Source organism: Pangasianodon hypophthalmus, chromosome 24, assembly GCF_027358585.1.
Source record: "Pangasianodon hypophthalmus isolate fPanHyp1 chromosome 24, fPanHyp1.pri, whole genome shotgun sequence".
Taxonomy (NCBI): Eukaryota; Metazoa; Chordata; class Actinopteri; order Siluriformes; family Pangasiidae; genus Pangasianodon; species Pangasianodon hypophthalmus.
This window is the reverse complement of record NC_069733.1, coordinates 14,014,264-14,036,876: the sequence shown is the minus strand read 5'-3', so window position 1 is coordinate 14,036,876 and position 22,613 is coordinate 14,014,264. Positions and strand designations below refer to the sequence as shown.

Sequence of the window (22,613 nt, the reverse complement as noted above, 5' to 3'; positions counted from 1 at the left end):
TCTACTTGAACGCTTTCTTGGTCTTCCAGATCTCACCTTGAGTATCACAGTCCCCTTTAACCGACATTTCTTACTGGCATTTCAGACAGTGGAAATTGTGAGCTAGATGTACTTTGATATTTTTTATAGCCTTCTTATGCTATGTAGTCATCAATTAGCTTCATTTTCATATCCTCAGTTGCTTAGAGGAGCCCATGGTTGTTGAGCAATATTTTATATTATTATAAAAATAGCTTTTTTTTTTTTTTGCTAATGTTAATGCACAGTTATTTTACATTTAATGAACTTAAAAACAGAAGAAAACAGTACTTGTGGCATGTGCAAAAGTTTGGACATCCTTCTAGCTGTAACTAATTAAAATATCTAATTTACCCAGGGTTGCCCATACTTTTGCATACAATTGTATATAAGAAATTTGATTGAAATATTTTTGGCATGATAAATTAACAAAAAATAATCCTGGAATTGTTAAAACTTCAGGAGTTACAAAATGTGCTCTTTGGCTTGGAAATAATCTGCTCAGACTTTCAGATCAATCAGCATGTTAATGGATGCAGTCCATCAGAGTAGTCTGTTTTACCAATCAGCACCTTCTGTCTGATAGTGCTGCCGTCTTGTGGTGCTCTGTATTGCATTCAAGCTTGAATCTGGTGTACTCCATGGTCTAAAGCTGGTTCTGTACCCTCTCTGCAGGCAGTCCCATAACAGTCACAGTAGACGGAGGTGAGTCCCAGACTGTGCTGCCCAACCTGACACCTGGGGTGACCTACAGAGTGAGCGTCATATCAGTGAAGGGTCTGGAGGAGAGTGAGCCAGCCTCTGATACATTTACAACAGGTACAATTCACCATATGTGTAGCATTTGTGTGATTATCACAGAGTGTTTGTCCTTCTTGTTGTGTTGTCTCATTATGTGTTGTCTCTTGCAAGGTCTGAGCAAACTAAAAGGTATTCACTTCTCCGATGTGACCGATATCTCTGCCACTGTTCACTGGACTGTCCCCCATTACCACATTGACAGCTACAGAGTCACCTACGTACCCATTCATGGAGGTAAGTGCTTCCTGTATCATTCCACATTCTGCCTTATTGCCAATTTCGTGCCACAAGTACCATTTTCTTCTATTTTTTTTTTAAGTTCATTAAATATAAATAACTGTGCATTAACATTAGCAGAAAAGGCTATTTTTAAAATAATTTGCTTCACAGGTTTTGTCTTCTTTTCACTTCAAAAATAATTAAAATACCTAATTTACCCAGGATTGTCCAAACATTTGCACACAACTGTATATAAGAAAACTCATTGAAATATTTTCGGCATGATAAATTAACAAAAACCTCTAACCCTGGAATTTCTAAAACTTCAGGAGTTACAAAATGTGCTCTTTGGCATGGAAATGATCTGCTCAGACTTTCAGATCAATCAGCATGTTAATGGATGCAGTCCATCAGAGTAGTCTGTTTTACCGATCAGCGCCTTCTGTCTGATAGTGCAGCCCTCTTGTGGTGCTCTGTATTGCATGCATGCTTGAATCTGGTGTACTCCATGGTCAAAAGCTGGTTCTGTATCCTCTCTGCAGGCAGTCCCATAACAGTCACAGTAGATGGAGGTGAGTCCCAGACTGTGTTGCCCAACTTGACACCTGGAGTGACCTACAGAGTGAGCGTCATATCAGTGAAGGGTCTGGAGGAGAGTGAGCCAGCCTCTGATACATTTACAACAGGTACAATTCACAAACACACACAATCAAATGCATTTCTTCACACAAAATGTGCAAAATTATAAGTCAAATCCTGCATGTAAAACTATCAGATCCTTCAATAAACGTACTCCTGGATATGATGCTGAACTGAATGTTAAAGAAATACTCCACCATTTTTCAGCCATATGTGTAGCATTTGTGTGATTATCACAAAGTGTTTGTCCTTCTTGTTGTGTTGTCTCATTATGTGTTGTCTCTTGCAAGGTCTGAGCAAACTAAAGGGTATTCGCTTCTCCGATGTGACCGATATCTCTGCCACCGTTCACTGGACTGTCCCCCATTACCACATTGACAGCTACAGAGTCACCTACGTACCCATTCATGGAGGTAAGTGCTTCCTGTATCATTCCACATTCTGCCTTATTGCCAATTTCTTGCCACAAGTACTATTTTCTTCTATTTTTTTTAAGTTCATTAAATATAAAATAACTGTGCATTAACATTAGCAGAAAAGGCTATTTTTAAAATAATTTGCTTCAGAGGTTTTGTCTTTTTTCACTTCAAAAATAATTAAAATATCTAATTTACCCAGGATTGTCCAAACATTTGCACACAACTGCATATAAGAAAACTCACTGAAATATTTTCGGCATGATAAATTAACAAAAACCTCTAACCCTGGAATTTCTAAAACTTCCAGAGTTACAAAATGTGCTCTTTGGCATGGAAATGATCTGCTCAGACTTTCAGATCAATCAGCCTGTTAATGGATGCAGTCCATCAGAGTAGTCTGTTTTACCAATCAGCACCATCTGTCTGATAGTGCAGCCCTCTTGTGGCGCTCAGTATCGCATACATGCTTGAATCTGGTGTACTCCATGGTCAAAAGCTGGTTCTGTATCCTCTCTGCAGGCAGTCCCATAACAGTCACAGTAGACGGAGGTGAGTCCCAGACTGTGTTGCCCAACCTGACACCTGGGGTGACCTACCAAGTGAGTGTCATATCAGTGAAGGGTCTGGAGGAGAGTGAGCCAGCCTCTGATACATTTACAACAGGTACAGTTTACACACACCCATGATTCTGTGCTGAATGTTAATGGAATGCTCTGCCATTTTTCAGGCACATGTGTAGCATATGTGTGATTATCACAGAGTCTTTGCTCTGTTTGTCGTGTTGCCTCATTATGTGTCATCTCCTGCAAGGTCTGGGCAAACCAAAGGGTATTCGCTTCTCTGATGTCACTGATACCTCTGCCACTGTCCACTGGGCTATCCCTCGTTATCGTGTTGACAGTTACCGAGTCACCTATGTGCCAGTTCATGGAGGTAAATGGTTCTGCTATCATTCCACATTCTGGCTTATTAGAAGAAAAGAAAATAAAGAAGAAAGTCTTTATCTTCACATATACATGTACAGCTTGTTAGGAAGTTGGGGTCAGAGCCATGATATGGCACCCATGTATTAGTGCTCAAGGACCTGAAAGTGACAGCTTGGTAGTGCTGGGGCTTGAACTCATGACCCTCTGATCAGCAGCCTAGACCATAAACCACTGAGCCTCCACTTCCTGCTAAGCCACCACTGCCCACAACTTGCTTATTGTTACATAGCCTTCCATGGAGTTTCATATTTTATTTGTTAAGCGCATCTCCAACTGAAGTTTAGTGTAGGATAAAAGCAGATCCGCAAGCTTGGAGCTCACAAATCATCCATCATCTGTGCAGAGACACAATTTTGACACAATCCATTCATTCTAATCAGTGTCCACAATCCAACTCATCTTATATTTCTAACAAATTGACTTTGGAATGTCAGTGCTATTTTCTTTGGTATGATATATTCACCACAAAAATCATAGGTTATAAAAGTTCCAGAGTTACAGAATGTCCTTTTTGGTACTCTCAGGTTTCAGATCAATCAGCATGTTAATGGATGCAATCCATCAGAGTAGTCTGTTTTACCAATCAGCACCTTCTGTCTGATAGTGCTGCCCTCTTATGGTGCTCTGCATCACATGCAAGCATCTAACACCCTCCATGGTCTAAAGCTGGTTCTGTACTCCCTCTGCAGGAAGACCTATGGCAATCACAGTGGACGGAGGTGAGTCCCAGACTGTGCTACCCAACCTGACACCCGGGGTGACCTACCAAGTGAGCGTCATATCAGTGAAGGGTCTGAAGGAGAGTGAGCCAGCCTCTGATACAGTTACAACAGGTACAATTCACACACACACACACACACACACACACACACACACACACACACACACACGCAAACTTGTACTCCTGGATATACCCCTTTGCATCTTGTTTTGTTTGTGTGTATATCACAGTTTTTTTGTTGTTTTTTTTTTTTAGCTTTGGACAAGCCTCATGGTTTGGTGGCAGTCAATATCACGGATACCACGGCACTGTTGCACTGGCAGCCTACCATTGCCACGGTGGATGGATATGTGATCACCTACAGCACAGAAACAAGTAATTAGCTGCCATAGTTCACTAAGTCCTAAACTAAACTGAGATTCTTGTATTTTCTTTGGTTTATCACAAGAGCTGAATAAGATATGTTGTCTAGCAGGGGTGAACAAATAAAACAAATAGATTTAGTTGCTAGCACACCAGGCAAATGAAGGCTCTGATGTACTGCCAAATCTCATGTTTTTATTTAGGTTAATAGGCTAAGAAGTTATAGCTAACATAATATAATAACTTATAGCAAGCTAGTTTGCTAGTTAAGTACAATAATACAGACCAAAGGAAACAAATGAATATATAAAACATTAGCCAGCGTTTCAGCTATAAGATTTAGTGTTGTGTCCTCACTCTCATGTAAAATATATTTTTCGATTCCGGCTAGCATCTTATGTCTATAGATCTCTATAGATTGACCATGAGTGTATGATATGCTAGCAGGAGAGTTTTAACTGTTCTTTATTTTACTCAGTTGTGTGTTAATGCTTCTACATACCTGCGTGGTCCTGATTCTGAAAAGTTTCTGTCAAATAGCACACACAAATAGCACACACTTGACTATAGTTACAGCATCAAGGTGCATCATAGTTCATGCATTAAGTTTAAATATAGCTACACACCAAATGAAAACATCTGGATGTCAATAAGGATTTTTTTTTTCTGGTTCTGTTTCTGGTTCTGGTTCTGGTTTTTCTGATCCTATTTTTCTGCCAGGCAACCACAAATTAAAAACTAATATCCCGGACACGAAATCTGCTTAGCCTGGACTAGTAATTTGTCCACCCTGTCTACACTAAATGAATTTCCATATGTAGACGCACAGACAATCCAGCTTCATACAGTTATTTGTTAATGCTGTGGGTTATTTTTTAATGTTTTTGTTCTGACAGTGCCCCCCATAACAGAGCAAGTTTCTGGAAACACTGTGGAGTTTGAGATGAGCTCGCTCTTCCCTGGCACTCAGTACACTGTTAAAGTCTACGCAGTGAGAGAAGCAGCCAAGAGTGCCGCCACAACCACACAGTTTACTACTGGTAAAACACACACACACAAACACACAAAAACACTCACCGTACCTGCTTGGTAACATAAAAATAAATAATATTTGAAATGGCATGCTCTATTTTGACATAGATGGCTAACAAGACTTATAACACCTACAGTACATAAACTCCTCAGGACTGCTGTAAAAAAAAAACAAAAAAACAATAAAATATAGTAACACTTTACTCCTGACATTAAGGTTCCCTTAACAAACATTATCTACTGCTTTGGTTATTATAATGTAATAAGTAATTTATAACATTTTAACATTTATATTATATTATATAATATATTACATTATATTATATTATATTATATATAAACATTTATATTAAAATTTATAACATTTTAACATTTATATTATTTTTTATATAATAAACCAAATAATAAAATTAATGACTTGACTGGTGAGAAACTCAGTGTGTATATTTGTATCTCGCTGAGCTATTTTACATATTTAAATATTTTAAATATTACATCTTTCTGTACTGTATGCCATATAAAGCCACTGCAAACGTTATACATTATTACATTATAACCATGTTATATTATCTGCTTTTTATTCAGTCATTCATTGTAAAGCATGTTACTCAGTAATTAGTATAAATTATTCTATTCTATCGAAACAACAGAAAAGAGTATGTGTTGAAGAATGTAAGTCTGGACCTGGTCGATGGTGCTGAGTAGGGATGGGCGATATAAACTTAAAACTATATCACGATATTTTATGGTATTTTTTGCGGTAACGATATAAATGACGATATGAAAATAGTAACATTCAACACAAGTCACATCGGCATACAGTTTTGAGAGCTTTCTGATTGACATCTGCTCTTCTGTGTCCGAACCACTTCCATATTGCAGAGAAAGCTCCTTTTTTCGAGATTAATTCTCCTTCCTCGTCTAGGGTTTGAACTCCACCTTCCGCCATGCTTGTTCTCGTTCTACGTGTGAGATGCCCATGTTTGCGGCACGTAAACACGTCATCAACTATATCGTCAATATCACAGAATGACAAATTTTTATCATGGAGAGGAATTGTACCAGTATATCATGGACGATACGATATGGCACAGCCCTAGTGCTGAGGGTTTTTAAGTGGTTAATCCCATACCCATTTCTGCATGTCCATCTCTCCATAAAAGCCAGCTATAAGGCCAGTCCTAAGTGTGTGTCCTCTGCTGCAGATGTTGATTCCCCTGAGGACCTGGAAGCCAGTAACATCCAGACAGAGAGTGCCACACTGACATGGAAGGCACCACAAGCACAAATCACTGGCTACATCCTCACCTACGAGTCTGCTGATGGTACAGTCCGGGTCAGTGGTGCACATGTGACAAAATCTTCTTTAGGTGTTGATGTTTGATTATAATACTGCAGTAAATATTTTGTTTTTACAGTAAAATATCTACTACAGTAGATATTTTAATAAGTGATAGTGTCTAGCATAGATAAACCATGTTTCCATGTTTCAGTCCTGCACAGTTGATATGATGTGTATTTTCCCTGATCAAAACTAATCAAGTCTTTAGATAATTACCTAACAAAACTAAGGCTGGAGAATTCGTCCTTCTTTTGCGTGATAAACATTCCTATTTTGTTTTGTTCTGTTCTGTTATACAGTATATTTTGTTTTGTTTTGCTTTATATTATATGATTTATGGTTGTTATGTATATAAGATCAATGAGATTAATGATACTTTTATTTTAAAGTCTACAAAAATAAATGAATGATCATGTAATGGAAGATGAAAATAAGCATTGGGTACAAAAATATAAATATCCATTCAGCTCCCTGTCACTGTAAGAGTCAGTGATGTCAGTCTGTGTTATAAAAATAGTAGGGATCTCTGCATTGTCTCAGAACAGTGTATTGTGATGTTGGTCACATCCTGTCACTGACTGTCCTGTCTTCTTTCAGGAGGTCGTCCTCAGCCCCACATCCACGTCATACAACATGAATCAGCTAAGCGCCTCCACTGAGTACACAGTGAGCCTGCAGGCCATCTCCGGCCCCCTGCGGAGCCACATCATCTCCACTGTTTTTACCACCAGTGAGTCCACACTTGTCAAAAAGTCAAAGGGTGAAAAATTATCTATCTTTATAAAAATACAGTCAATACGGTATAAAGCCATTTATGAAGCGGAAAGAAATCTGAATGTGCTGGTTACACATATTTTCCTTAATATTTTCACGTCTACTACTGTCTAACACCATACAAGTAAAGTCCTGCAGTGACTACCAGGGGTTCTCAAACTTTTTTATGCTGCCAGGGATTCCTTTAGCTGTAAAATTCCACAGACTCCTCAATACAGATTTAATTTTACTGAACACAATCTACTATTAAAACTATTCAAACATTAGACTCATTATTTAAATGTGTACAATAATTGGATATGTCTATTCACTGGAGCCATAGAGCGTTCTGATCATGAAGTCTCCACCATCAGAACACATTAGATCCGACTTGAACTCAATCAGAAATATAATACATTTGATAATTGTGGGTTATGATTTCCAGCATTTTAACAAAATCCCAAAAAAAGAAAATGCATGGAAAATTCATGGACCTCCTGGCTATGTTTCCCAAACCCCTGACCTCACTTTGAGAACCGCTGCTCTATGTATTATGCGTTATTATCATTACTACTAATAACTGGCAAAGAATGATGTAATATTATTATTGAAATACAATATGACCATTCTGTGTCATACTGTTAGTCACATCAGTCCTAGTTAGTAGAATGTAGATGCTACTTTTGGCACCCATCTGTAATTAATTAACTATATTGTATAAATTGTATGTTTTGGGAAAATGTCTGGACAGTTAATCATTGCCAGATTGTGAAAGGTCCACTTACTTTCTGAACTGTGAAGTATACAGGAGCAGATATGTCCTACAATTCATAAGACATGATACTATTTATGTAGTTTTATCCAACATTCTCACAGTAAAAAGCTTAATTTGCAAAAACATTTGACTAAAGAATTCGGTATTCAGCCACTCAGTACCACTCCCTCCTCAAGTCTTTGTTGTACTAACTTCTTCACTAACTCCTATGCAGCAGAGTTTCCTATTAAAACTATTCAAACATTAGACTCATTATTTAAATGTGTACAATAATTGGACAATAATCGGGCAGTCGTGGCCTAATGGATAGAGAGTCGGACTTGCAACCCGAAGGTGAACCTGAAGGTCGTGGGGTCTGGCAGGGATTGTAGGTGGGGGCAGTGAATGACCAGCGCTCTCTTCCACCCTCAATACCACGACTGAGGTGAGACCCTTGAGCAAGGCACCGAACCCCCAAACTGCTCCCCGGGCGCCGCAGCAAAAAAAGGCTGCCCACTGCTCCGGGTGTGTGTGTGCACTTGGATGGGTTAAATGCAGAGCGCAAATTCCTAGTATGGGTCACCATACTTGGCCACAAGTCACTTCACTTCAATTCGTCAGAACACATTAGGTCCGACTTGTTTTTGAGGTTTGGATTAAACCTGGTTACTTCAAGTGACCAATCAAACTGACTAATAACTACAAGAACTCAATCATAAGTATAATTTGATAATGTGATAATTCTGACTTGTGATTTCCAGCACTTTAACAAAATCATAAATTTTTTTTTTTAAAAAGTCATGGACCTCCTGGCTATGCGTCCCATTGCCCTGACGGTCCCCAGACCTCACTTTGAGAACCACTGCTCTATGTATCATGCGTTGTTATCATTACTGGTAAAGAATGATGTAATAGTATTACTGAAATATAATAGTCCTGGTTAGTAGGATGTGGGTGCTAATTTTAGCCCTGATTTTTGGACACATCTGTAATTAATTAACTATATTATATAAGCTGTATGTTTTGGCAAAATGTCCAGACAGTTAAACATTACCAGACTGTGAAAGGTAAACTTATTTTATATATGAACTGTGACATAAAATAACGAATAATAATATTCTTGTTAGATTACACACATTACAGATGCCGCTCATCTCCTGTATTGAAATGTATCGAAGCCTCCTTGCCATCTCTTTTTGTTTGTGTGTGTGTGTGTGTGGCACAGTCGGAGTTCTCTATAAACACCCGAAGGATTGCTCCCAGGCTCTGCTGAATGGAGACACCACCTCAGGCCTTTACACCATTTACTTGCGTGGTGATGAGAGCCAGCCCTTGCAGGTCTACTGTGACATGACTACAGACGGAGGCGGCTGGATTGTACGTAATTAACTAACCTCCATTTAAGTAAGGAATAAAACACAACAGGGCATGCTGTTATAGAAAAATAATCAGTGACACGGTCATGTGACTATGACAGTGTTTTTTTTTTTCCTATGACAGCATTTTATTTCTCTTATACCACAGCAGTATATGCCAATGATGACATTTTTTTTTTTATTAGTCACAAAATGACACATTCTATTGTATGTTTATCTGGTTATAGTTACATTTAATGTCGGGGACTAATGTCCATGAAACAAGTTCCTGCTTTCACTTACATTACAGCTGCTATAAATAGATGTTCCATCATTAAAAATTGCAAAAAAATGTGCCTTGTTTCAGAGAAACCAGAAAACGCAAAGCTCTCTGTCCTGAAGACTATCCCGTGTCAGAAAACTTTCAATTATAGCTTTACTTCTGACTGTTACAAAGCGCAGACACTGGAGACTCCTTCCATAAATGTTAAATAAACATCTTCTTACAGAAAACTTCACCAATTACACACAATTTTAAATGTGGAACGTCCACAAGTTTTTACCATAGAATTTTAATATAAAACTATGATTTGCCTTCCAGTCAGCACTAATGAAAATTAATCAACACCTTGACCAAGATGACCAATCAGATTTGAGAATTTAACAGCACTGTGGTACAAAGCTCCACCTTATAAATGAACACTGGAACTATGGGATGTTGTTTCTGTTCTGTTCCTGTGTTGATTCTAGGTTCTTAGGTTTTTGTTTACTCATACTTGTCAAACAGGTGGAACGTGAAACATTTGAGGGTTCATGGTTACGTGCGTTAATGTGCTATTTGCCTGCAGGTGTTTGTCAGGAGGCAGAGTGGTAAAGTGGACTTCTTCCGTAACTGGAGGAACTACACTGCAGGATTTGGGGACATGAATGATGAATTCTGGCTTGGTACGGATCATGTGAAAATGTTTGCGCATAAAAACACACAATTATAAATTCCTGAAATGCGTACTCAAAACTAACACATGAGTCACATACTGTGAAATAGTATAACTAAAGTGAACTTTTTTAATGACTCATATCACTCCCATTGCATCTAGGTCTCTCGAACCTGCATAAGATCACCTCCCTCGGTCAATACGAGTTGCGAGTGGATCTCAGAGATAGCGGCGAGCATGCATACGCTCAGTACGACAAGTTCTCTGTGTCTGAGCCACGCAGTCGCTATAAGGTGCACGTGGGAGGCTACAGCGGCACGGCAGGTAACAAACCTTCGACGTAGACATGTACTTGAAAACAAAACATGTATTGTTCACAGTAAAACTCTATATAGCTAATCATACAAAAGAGATCTGGTTTATTGTTAGTGATATATTCATAGCCCTTTATTCCAGTTTGCTCACATGACTGTATGTACAGTATGTGCATGTATTATATAATATAGTATGTCTTCTATTGATGCAAGTGACATTGTTTTGTATTGAGTTACTTCCTGAATGCACTATGCTGGAAGATTATCCCATTTCCTGGGTGCTGAATATAAATCAATTCCCATTATAATAATAATTCTTCAATAATCCTCTTTTCTCATTTCTAGGTGATTCAATGACGTACCACAACGGCCGTCCTTTCTCGACTTATGACCACGATAATGACATCGCTGTCACCAACTGTGCCCTCTCATACAAGGGAGCTTTCTGGTATAAGAACTGCCACCGGGTCAACATCATGGGACGATATGGGGACAACAGTCACAGCAAAGTATGTCACCTGTCTAAGGATTTTTCTTCAAAACAACACACATAGCACAATGATAAGTGTATACATTTTAGACCATGCAGTTTTAAATTTTGCTTACAACTGGATAAAAAGCAGTGTTCAGCATGAAACTATGACACCAACATGACCACTGACATAAGCCTATACAAACGTTCATGAAAAACTTATAGTACCACTTTCTAGCGCATATTCATACATCATTATAACTGTGCTTATAAAGTTGGTAATGACTCTTAGTAAGCATTTTTATAAACTCTAATAATGCCTCATAAAGCTTATAATCATTTTGTAATGAAAGTGTCACTATTCATTATAATTCCTTGATAACTTATGGTCATGTAACACAAGTGCCACTATTTGTAATAATAACGTGTTATACGGAGCAACCTTTAAATCTAATAATGACATGTAAGCAATTATAAAGCAACTGCAATATTTTATAAGAACAGTTATAATGATTTATGAATATGGGTTTCATAGAAAGTAATACACCTAGCACAGAGTTCAATACATTTTAGACCATGCATTTTTAGTTTTTTAATTTGACATTAAAGACAGTGTTCATAAAGCCTATATGAACCTTTAATGACAAGTGATGTAAGCCTACATAAAAATTCATTTAAAAATGTCTTTTATTTTTTACTCCTTTTGTCAGTTTTGGTGTGAAGTTAACACCTATAACACCTATTTTTTTCCAGGGTGTGAACTGGTTCCACTGGAAGGGACATGAGCACTCCATTGAGTTTGCCGAGATGAAGATCAGACCGTCCAACTTCAGAAACTTTGAGGGAAGAAGAAAACGATCATAAAAGAATAATTTACAAAAAACGCCCTCCTTTCTGCCATTCTGCCCTTACTGCATCAGTCCAACTTTTTCAGCTACCAAAGCAGAATCTTAGCCGTATCTCCCCCCTCTCTCTCCATCTCTTTCTCTTCCTCATTTAATAACCCAGTTATAACTGACATCTATGAGTCCTCGTTCCAGGCTAGAGCTCGCCATTGATCGCGTGCGGCGCCAGTAGCTTAAGTGCCGGTTCACAGCTTCATTCACACACTGTCTATATATTCACACACACACATACACACACACACACACACACCAAAGACCACAATCTCGAGTTGCTGTCTAAGAAATCTTTCAGAAAGCACATTAGTGGGAGGGGTGGCTCTGAAACGCTTTTCAATTTACAAAATTAAAATATCTGTTTCTGTACCCCATCTGGCCACGGTAATTCAAGTACGGTTTGCGTTCCAAGGGTAGAATGTGTGTGTTTGTGTGTGTGTGTGTGTGTGTGTGTACTCTTTTTTAGTGTTTGGTGCCTCTTCACTGTTTTAAGCGCCTCACGTTTAATTGTCATCCATCCAGTGGAGAAGCTGAAACCCATTTTGTGAATATTAGCCCCAGTGTGACGCATCATTTTATCCCTGTCTTTCATTCCACCTTCATTCCAGCAGACCAGACAGGAAGAACGTTGGCATGTAGCACGTTTCGCTGCAACAGACATACCACACACAAGTCTCAGTTTTCAGACCTACAGACACTGCTTACTCCATCATCGTCCATGCACAGTGTGGTGTGTTTTTTAAAGCTTATTGCATGCTACATTAAAATGACTGGTGCTGAACCTGATCAACTGATGACCTGACGTTCATTTCACACTGGTGATTTTGCAGTGTACTGCCACTGGGACACACAACTACGTTTTTCATTTGATTTTAAGCAACCGTGTCTGCTCAGACGTAAGGCAGGACCTATATCAGTACGTCACTGATGTAAGCAAGTTCACACAGGCAGATTATGAGTGAGTGATGATAAAGAATGAGAGCCATAAGGTTAATGTTGTGCAGCAGATAAATACTTAAGAAAGGCCACTTTCATTTTGTAATCAACATTGTACATTTATATAAAAGCTATTGTACACAAAATGAATTAATATACAGAGTGAGTCCTCGTGTCCCCCCCACCATCCCTCCTTCCCTCCCCCTGACCCTCCTATAGACTTTCCTGCTATAGACTAAACCACTGACCCTATAAAATACCTGTGTAAATTAAAGTCTCTTGTTTGGTATTTGAATATGATTTGTTTGTTCGTTTGTTCGTTCTTTTTTTTTTTTTTAATTGGGTGAACAACAGGTGTTTCTCTGTAACCCATATTACAATAAAAAGGGATTTTGTTTTTAAAAAATAGTGTGCCGTAGTAATTATTTGATCTTTTTTTTTTTACTTGTTTTTGTATCAGAGTGTACAGAGTGTATATTTCTCATGTAACTTTGTCTGAAGGTGTATGTCCTGAAGATGTTTTCATGTAAACAAGGCACTGCCAAACCACATAATGGAAGCTATTCATATTTCTGTTAATAGTGTTTATGTAATCTAACTATATTTTGAAACCGGAAATCAGAGTGAAGGCGTGTTGAAGTGCTTGACTGATTTAGACATCAGACAATAACGTTCGAAGTAACAACTAACTTGATAGTATCTTAGCAAACTAGCTAAATATACAGAGAGTTTAGCCAGAAGCATGTTTGCTGCTAGCAAGCTGCTAGTGTGAACCAATATCTGCCCCAGGTGGTGAGACATATATGTTTAGACAGAGCATTTATTTGGACGAATATCATTTTTGAATATCATTTTCCTATGTGATGAATTCTAAAATTAAAATCAGAATATCTCCAAAACTATTTTCGTACTTTTTTTTTCTAGATATATTATCATATCTATGATATGATATGATATATAATGGTTTACATAACACTAAAGGACAGGTACAAAACGCCAGGTTTGAGCTCAGGGGCACTTTAAGCTCACCTCGATATTCCTGCCTGTGCTGATCAGTCGGCCATGTTGAGTGGGGCATCACGCATCACTGAGTGGGCGTGGCGAAGACGGTCAAAGGACGTGTCACTCCACAGTCCAGCTGACCAATGGACGTTTACTTTGTACGTCGTCTTCTTTTAAGCCCCACCTACCTGTGGAAAAACCAGTACGAAGTCAGAGAGATAGCGAGTAGAGAGATTTTGGATTGTATTTCCAAAACAAAAGCACGTATATTATATTATGCTTGTGGCTCATGTATTTTTGTAAATACTTCCGCCATAAATTTAACTCCATACACGCTTAGTGTGTGTGTGTAAGGGTTGATAGGGAAGTTCAGAGAGCACTATGGGTGTGTTCAGAGTACCTGTTCGTGCTGGTTAAATGATGTGGGGAGGCTTTTAAAGCAAGCTCCAAGCCGCTCCCATGGCTCTGTGTTTAGCCTTTGCAGGGATGTAACCTGCTCATAAAGGAAGTCAGAGATGAGCGTGTAGCTGTTTTTATAGGCCACTGAATGTTGTAGTCGAGCGGAAATTCTACTGTTTACAGTCAAACACGGAATCTTCCTGGACTCGCGCGCTGCTCAGCACTATGGGAAATCGTGGCGAAAAGTGAGCGAGTATGAGGTTTGGAACGTCTCCCTGGAGTTGTCATCCTCGCGCGTGCTTGTTTTGGTCGGAAATGACGCCGGTCACTAAGCCTCTGAGATCCCGGCTGCTGAAATTGCTCGTCCTGGCTGCTCTCATCGCGCTTTTCCTGTATGTGTCTGTAAAACATACTGCTTCTTTACCACCTAAAAGCTCTCGGCTTCTGCCAAAGGAGTTATACAAGCTAATCTCTCCGTTAACTTATAAATATCTCCTCAACCAGCCTGACTTGTGCCAAAACAGGAAGCCATTTCTGGTTCTCGTGATCCCTGTGACGCTTCAGGACTCTGAATCCAGGACAGCCATCAGAAAAACATGGGGTCAAGAGAACCTGGTCCCACATGTGGACACCGCCAGGGTGTTCTTCATCGGAGAACCGAGAGAACGTGACCCAAAGCTTGAGGAGGACCTTGAGAAAGAGAGTATGGCATACAGAGACATTGTACAAATGGACTTCCTGGACACTTATCACAATCTCACTATCAAAACCATGATGATCATGAACTGGCTGGCCAGCTACTGCCGTTCTGCCCAGTATGCCATGAAGATCGATGCAGACATCTTTCTCAACTTGCCTTATCTTGTAGATTACCTCCAAAACAAGGCTAAGCACAATTACATCACGGGGTCAGTCATCACCGATGGCCGGCCTCGCAGGAACCCCAACAGCAAGTGGTACCTTTCAGAGGAGCTGTACTCGGAGAACTTGTTTCCACCCTACTTGTCTGGAGCTGGATATGTCTTTTCAGTTGACCTGGCCAAGAAGATATCAATGGCCTCCAAGTTTGTGCGTCCAATCCCAATGGAGGATGTTTATGTGGGTATGTGCCTGCACTTCCTAAACATTCGGCCTGAGTTTGCATGGACGCTGTTGCCTTACAAGAACCTGTTCGAGATCCGACATTTGGACTATGACAGATGCACCTTCGCAAAGCGCGTCATAGTTACGGGTTTTACTTCCACGAAGCTCATGAGCATGTGGACTGATTTCCAGAGTGCTGCGTTTTCATGCTGATGATCCAGCGCCTCTAGAGTCCGAAATATATAACCAAAGTCATTTGAAAAGAATACTTGGTAAACAGTGGCCTTTATGAAGGATGTATAGTTTACTTGTTGACCACAGCACTGCAACGTCATGGAGAACTGCCATGCTTTTAACAGAATATCAGGATAAATTATTAATCACTGTCAGTGTTGAACACAATTCTCTTAATTAATATTGTATGTGCCTTATTAACTCTAAAAACTATATGCACTGCATATTTATGGAATATTTTGTTTAGTTTTTTAAGTTTTTGATTATTGTTATTATTTTTATTATTATTGTCTAATGTCATTATTGTTATTATTGTTATTCTGTAAAAACAACAAAAATATTAAACATTCAAAATATTACAGGTGTCTAACAGATGAGGGAGCTCTTTCCCTTTCAAATGCCACAATGCTGTGTATTATTACAGGAACTGTACTGAAATAAAGTTACACTGAACTATATATATATATATATATATATATATATATATATATATATATATATATATATATATATATATAGCAACTTCCAAAAAGTTACATAATGTCCACCTGTTTTTATTAAACTGCACCACCAGTCCAACTTAGACAGTGGTGCTAGAGAAATAAATATAAATACAATAAACAAGCAACAAACACAAATTATTACATAGAACTTTTTAGTAATTATACATTGTAATTCTACAAATTATTAAGTCAGAAAAGTGTCACTTCAAGGAAACCAATTCTTTTTATCCGATTAAATTAGTTTACACAATTTAAAATCGCTTATCACAAGGGTCCTAAGGCTTATCTCTCCACACTGTTGCATTTCATAATAATAATAATAATAATTATTATTGTTGTTGTTGTTTTTGTCATACTCTGCCTTCTTCAAATTAGGTCTTGAGACTAAGAGCATCATGAGAAAATGGTCTTGTTTAGACTATTTTTCAGTTTCTCTGTTCTATTCTTCTGGTGTTGGATTGTTGTGTTGCTGCAGGATACATATACATTTTTTTACTTATTTCAGTAATAATAATAATAATAATAATAATATGTATGCTGCAGTATGTTCCGTTTGACCACAACACCTCCAACGAAGTCACAGAAAAGCTCTCCAAGACCTGAAAATAGGGATAAGCTAAATGTGGGGTATAAAGTCTGAGACAATCTTAGTTGTCATCGGAGCACTAGGAATGGTGAGGAGAGGACTGGGAAAATACACAGTCTGTATCCCAGGAAAGATCAACATCCACATACTACGCTCCTCAGGACAGCTCTCATCCTGAATACGGAGCTATCCATCAACTAAAACATCATCATCTCCCCTCTAGTGTCCCAGGTCCATGGTTTGGACCCATCTCTAATGGACATAAACAACCAGAAATAAAGGGAGACTATACTATTATTATTATTATTATTATTATTATTACTACATGTTTAGGATTGTTCATGGTAAATGCATGTAGGTTATGTGTTGATTGAGATCTTTAACGCATAATGCTGCCTTATGTATGAATACACACATTATTCGCAGTTCTGATCAAAACACTCAGGCAAGATTGTAATGATATTAGTGAGTCTCATCCATGCTCTTGCTTCGTGAATGTTAGATATGGCAGAAATAGCCTGATGAATCATTAGCACTGCAGTGTATGTGTCAATCTGAACAGGTGGCTGTAACACTGTGAAGCATCACAGAGAGGGAACACAAGCCAAAAGACAATGTGCTATTTATGCCCTATTTATTTATTCATGTCTTTATTTGTTTGTTTTAAAACATATTCAGAATGTTTTGTGTGTGTATGTGTGGTTTCAGGCCCATTTACATTTAACAGTAGTTGAAATGAATACATTTTAGAAAGAAATACTCTGAACTGAGCTCTCCTGGTGTGAACAGCCACTGGTTTCTATGACAACCGATCAAACTTGCATGTGTATTAGCATATTTGTCCCCGCCCCCGCAGTGGTGCATGAGAGAGAGAGAGAGAGAGAGAGAGAGGAAGGAAGGGAGAAAGACAGAGTCGGTGTGTATGAGCGGCTGTGCTGAAGCGATGCTGCTTTGAACACACTGTACCTTTCATCTAAACACTGCACTTCACACTGAACCTGCACTTCACGGTAAGTGAACACTTGCTTCACTTTCTCTCTTTAACCCATTTCATCCCAAATGTATTCCTTTTTCCATAGTTATGGAACAAAATGCATGATTCCTTATAGTAGTGAAAGTAGTGAAAATGGGGGTGTGATGTTCTTGGTCACAGTCAGGAAACAGATTTAAAAGTTACTCAGTTGATCAGTTATACTAAGTTGTTTAAAAATGGTTAAAGCCATACAGAGAGAAAGTATTTTCCTTTGCTGTGAAAACAAATCCTGGAAAAAGTGCCAAAAATTTTCTGCCATAGAAACAAGGAATGACTTTGATGTTAGTTTTAACATTAACTACCTTGTTTCATGGTCATTCCACAAGATTGTATATAACTATAAATGGATAAAAAAAATTGTGTGATAAAAAAAAAAAAATGTTAGCATTGGCAAACTGCTGTGGTATAAGAGGAATAAAAAACATCAGCCATAATTGGTAAACTACAGAATTAAAAGTGGTTTGACTAAAGAAATGGTTTTTAAAGAAATGGTTAAAACCATACAGAAATGTAATTGTTTCATAGTAACTCCACAAACATAACAAACAAACATTAAACGTAACTATAAATGTATAAAAAGAATGACGTCATTCTCTAATAAATTTTTTAAAAATTAGCATTGGCAAATAGGAAAAAGTGTAGGAGCTGTTTTATAGCTGTTTAATTGTAATCTATAACAGAAATGTAATTGTTTACAATGTTAAATTGTTTCACGGTCACTTCACAACATTACACAACTATAAACAGTTAAAAAGAATGATTTAATCACTTAAAGAATTTTTTAATCACTTAAAAAATAAGAGGGATAAAACACTCAGTTGTTTAAAAATGGCAGAAACATACGATAACCAGTAAGGTAATGTATTGTTCCTTTACTGTGCATGCAAACAAACAAACAAACAAACAAAAAACTTCAAAAGAAAGTGAGGGAACTGTTTATAGCTACTATAACATAAGTGATAACAGGAAAAAAAATTGCTTTGTGATTGTTCGACAACATGAAACATATCTGTAAATGGCTAAAAAAAAAGCATGATTCATTCTTTAATAAATAAAAGTTGTTAGCGTCTGCAAATTTTTGTGGTAAAACCACACTGGCAAAAGAAAACATCAGTTGATCAATTAGACTCAATTGTCTAAAAGTGGTTGATAATGATAATGTGTGTTCTTTACTGTAACCAAAAAACTGTGAATAATTTGTGATAATAGAAATTTAAAGTAAGAGTAACACTATTTTAAAAGTAAGTGTAGTGTGAATAAACAGCATTATCAGCTACTGGTGTATTTACAACAAGCCATATGTTCAGCAAGTTGACACAACTGTCACTGTTCTTGCTTCCATTTTCTGTGAAGAAGATATAAATATGGCAGTGCAGGGTTTAATATCCATAACAGACCCTTTAAAGGTTGTATGCACCAAGTATGATCATATGTTCTACCTACCTGCTTTCGTTGATCTCTTCTTTCTCATGTGCATGCTTGAAGTAAATGGCTCTGGTCATGTGACCAGTTACGCTACAAGACATAATGTTCAAATGAAATCAATACATCTTACAGTGCAATTTAATTTATAATATATTTAACAACTGTTGAGTATAAAACTACATCAGCAACTCTTTAGAGCTTGAGAAACTCTGTTATAATTGTGCCTAGTGGGATTAAATGGGTTAAGTCTCACCTGCTCCAGCTTAGTTGCAATGATATTATACAATGGTGTGTAATTAAACCACTGCTTATGTTGGCCATCATTTATCTATCTATGCATACTTTCAGAATTCGGTTTCAGTTGTGTCAACCACAAAAAATCTTAAACATCGACATCTATCCCACCCTTCATATGTTATTCACACCTTCTGGTTCAGCACTGCAGTCAAGTTTCATTAGTCAGTTTCTTCGTCGTGCACTTCTTTGTTCTTGTGTTCAGTTGTTGCATACAGTTGCTTTGCTTGTACACTGTGTTCGTGCATGTGTGTGTACATGTTCATTGTTGCATATGTGTCTGCTTTTCCTCTGCACTCTTTCATTAGGACTCCATCAGCTGTCCTACACTGTAATGCTCTGACAGACTGTTTCTACATCCAGCCTCAAGATGAATGTGAATAGCTTATTAAACAAATGGAGTAAGTAATAAATACTTGAATTGCCCACAGTTGGAGCTGATTGCTGATCAGTTTGATTTTAGGCTTTATATGATGTTGCATCTCTCCTTTGATCATTGATCATTGATGCACTATTCCTGGCATTTGCACTATTACTCTTCTTATAAATACATTAGACAGAACAATAACATTTTATAAATACAAATGCAGTTTCCTGCTATCCTAATGCAATACTTAACCAAATATTATTACAGACTTAACCACTGTCTAATATATTACAAGGTATATATACAGTATGGAGCAGTATAATCGAAGTATAATATTTTGTCCTTATACCACAGTGCTATTAAATTCTGTATTCTGATTGGACAGAAGGTGTTGAATAAGTTTCTATAACAGTGGCTTGGGCAGTAGCAAGGTTTATATTAATGCTCTCATTCTAGTGCATTATTGTTTCTATAGTAACAATTTACACAGGGACTTCTATGGCTTCACATAAACAGATTTAAAAATGTAAGTCGCCTGTGAGAAGATATTTATTCCGCATTTTTTTTAGAAGGAGTCTCCAGTGTCAGCATTTTGTAACTTTAAGCTTTCCGACACAGGAAAGTTTTCAGAACAAGTTTGTGAGTTATAATGCAGTTTCTGCATTACTACAACATGTACTTTTGTCTTATTTGTCTTAACATCTCTTGTGGATGTTCCACAATAGTAAATGTTACTATAAATGGATAAAAAGTTTGTTTAATAAATAAAACATTTCATCATTGGCTAATTGCTTGATATAAGAAGAATAAAACAAGACCAGACATGCTGTTTTAGGAAAATATTTAATGGGCGAGGGTCTTTACCACCCCAAAGTTGATCATTTTCCAGTTAAAATATTGTTTATTTCTCTTATAACACTGCAATTTGCTGAAGATAATTTAATGTATTCTTTGCATATCATTCATACTAGTTTGTATCCACTTTTCTGGGATAAACATAACTGCACAAGACACACACATATATATCTTTTGTCATTTGTGTGTGTATAGACAGACTAGGTGTCATTCTGGCATGGTTCAGGTAAGAGCAGAGTCAGCGTTGCTGTCTTCTAATGTTACTCAGAAGTGTTGCCTCAGTAGGGTTGCAGCCACCATATCCTGTGTGGTTTGTGCCTGCATCACATTTAGAGGGCGAGGAAGCATATCGCTCTCATGCTGCTGTTGATGGAACTATAGCAAGTAGTTATTGACGAACAGCTATAAGAGCAAAAGACCAGATGATTGCCACTGTAGTGCAGGATATAAAACAGCAGTATCTGCTCTTTATAAAATAGCAGTGATGTCCGCAATGTCATGATGTGTTGTCAGATTGAGACAGCAGGAACAATACAGTGTCAACAGCCTGTTTACATCAATGCGCTTATTCTAATACAATGTTTTTTCTATGTTTACCAGCTCATTCACATGGACTTGTATGCTAAACACGCTACATAATCTAATCCTAATAATAAAAAACTGATTAAATATGCGTTGTTATGTAACAAAGCAAAATGTAAACTTGTCGATATGGTGACGTTTTCTGCAAGGAGATGTTTATTAACATTTATGGAAGGCGTCTCCTTTGTAACAGAAGTAAGTTTTTGCAAATAGGGAAGTCTAAGGACTGTGGATTTTGTGCTTTGCGGTTTCTTAGTAGCAAGCTGTCTTATTCAAGACAAAGCAAGAGAAGAGCTCTTTATTGCTGCTATAACAAAAGTGATAACAGGAACTTACTTGTGTAATGGACGTGCCACAACATTAAATGTAAATATAAACCTATCAAAAGTATGACATTCTTTAATAAATTTTAAAAAATTGCAATCCATGGAAAATCGTTGTAGTATAAGAGGAACAAAACATTTTGGGATGTGCTGTTGTTGAAAAATCATCAAATTTGGGGTTGTAATCTCTTGGCATAAATTATTTTCCTATAATAGCACTCCACCAAGTGTTTTATTCTTTATTTAATGCCCAAAAAACTACTAAAAATGCATTGGAAGATTAGTCATGGCTCTTGGTTATATGTAGTAACCATGAAGTAATTTGGAAACTGTCTTCCTACCATCCCAAATTGCTCACCGGCTAGTTAAGTGCTAGACCATATTTAACTAGCTATTTAACTAGACCATAACAACTGACTGGTCCGAAGCGTATTTAATAACATCACAACCTGAGCTCATATGCAACCTTTCCTGAATCACTGTTATACAGTAGTGCAGAGAAAATACTGGTGAAATTTATGACCTTTGCTCTGTGATGACAGATTTGACCCAAACACCAATCTATATAATCAAAATCAGCCAATCAAGAGGAGCTGAACTATTTAAATATCAGATTTTTCTGAGTTCAAAGCAGTTGGTAAAAAAATAAAAATAAAAAGCTATTTAGTTTAAAAAGCTCCAAATCCTGCCACCAAGCATTTTTTAAATGACACTCTCTCTGATGTTAACTTTACAAAGCTATTCTGCTCTAATGTAATGTAATGGGTTTAAAATGAGCAGGACCCAAGAGAATTGTGCCCTTTTTTTCTGCCATTTACCTTATCTCTGAGACCAAGCTAGTGACTTAATTCAGACAGTGGCAGTGATCCAGTAGTCTACAATGACCCATGACCCACACACTCCTCAATCCTCTTTCATTTCTTCTCTCATTCCTTCTCTACGTCTGTATACTTGTTTGTTCTAGGTCTT

The 22,613-nt window shown here is 37.6% G+C and overlaps 3 protein-coding genes across 4 annotated transcripts in view; all 3 read left to right on the top strand.

Annotated features, from left to right (window-relative positions):
* The window catches only part of tncb (tenascin Cb), a 44,431-nt gene extending 31,067 nt beyond the window's left edge, over nt 1-13,364 (top strand). The window contains exons 18-33 of the mRNA XM_053228787.1: nt 694-837; nt 931-1,053; nt 1,581-1,724; nt 1,968-2,090; nt 2,616-2,759; nt 2,907-3,029; nt 3,772-3,915; nt 4,059-4,178; nt 5,063-5,206; nt 6,404-6,534; nt 7,138-7,270; nt 9,273-9,424; nt 10,251-10,347; nt 10,500-10,661; nt 10,997-11,160; nt 11,877-13,364. Coding sequence (XP_053084762.1) covers nt 694-837; nt 931-1,053; nt 1,581-1,724; nt 1,968-2,090; nt 2,616-2,759; nt 2,907-3,029; nt 3,772-3,915; nt 4,059-4,178; nt 5,063-5,206; nt 6,404-6,534; nt 7,138-7,270; nt 9,273-9,424; nt 10,251-10,347; nt 10,500-10,661; nt 10,997-11,160; nt 11,877-11,987 — 2,159 coding nt within the window. The 3' untranslated portion in view covers nt 11,988-13,364. The remainder of the gene's footprint in view (nt 1-693; nt 838-930; nt 1,054-1,580; nt 1,725-1,967; nt 2,091-2,615; nt 2,760-2,906; nt 3,030-3,771; nt 3,916-4,058; nt 4,179-5,062; nt 5,207-6,403; nt 6,535-7,137; nt 7,271-9,272; nt 9,425-10,250; nt 10,348-10,499; nt 10,662-10,996; nt 11,161-11,876) is intronic.
* Nucleotides 13,365-14,154: 790 nt separating this feature from the next.
* On the top strand, nt 14,155-16,134 carry b3galt8 (beta-1,3-galactosyltransferase 8). Its single transcript, XM_026931347.3, has one exon. It carries the CDS (start codon nt 14,615-14,617, stop codon nt 15,653-15,655), a length of 1,041 nt encoding a protein of 346 aa, XP_026787148.1. The 5' UTR covers nt 14,155-14,614; the 3' UTR covers nt 15,656-16,134.
* Nucleotides 16,135-17,638: 1,504 nt separating this feature from the next.
* The window catches only part of zgc:162952 (PKc_LIMK_like_unk domain-containing protein), a 28,909-nt gene continuing 23,934 nt past the window's right edge, over nt 17,639-22,613 (top strand). Inside the window, exons 1-2 of one of the 2 annotated variants that reach the window (XM_026931103.3) lie at nt 17,639-17,775; nt 19,826-19,918. In XM_026931103.3, coding sequence (XP_026786904.1) covers nt 19,888-19,918 — 31 coding nt within the window. In that variant the 5' untranslated portion in view covers nt 17,639-17,775; nt 19,826-19,887. The remainder of the gene's footprint in view (nt 17,776-19,825; nt 19,919-22,613) is intronic. The other variant, XM_026931104.3, reaches the window with a different exon arrangement.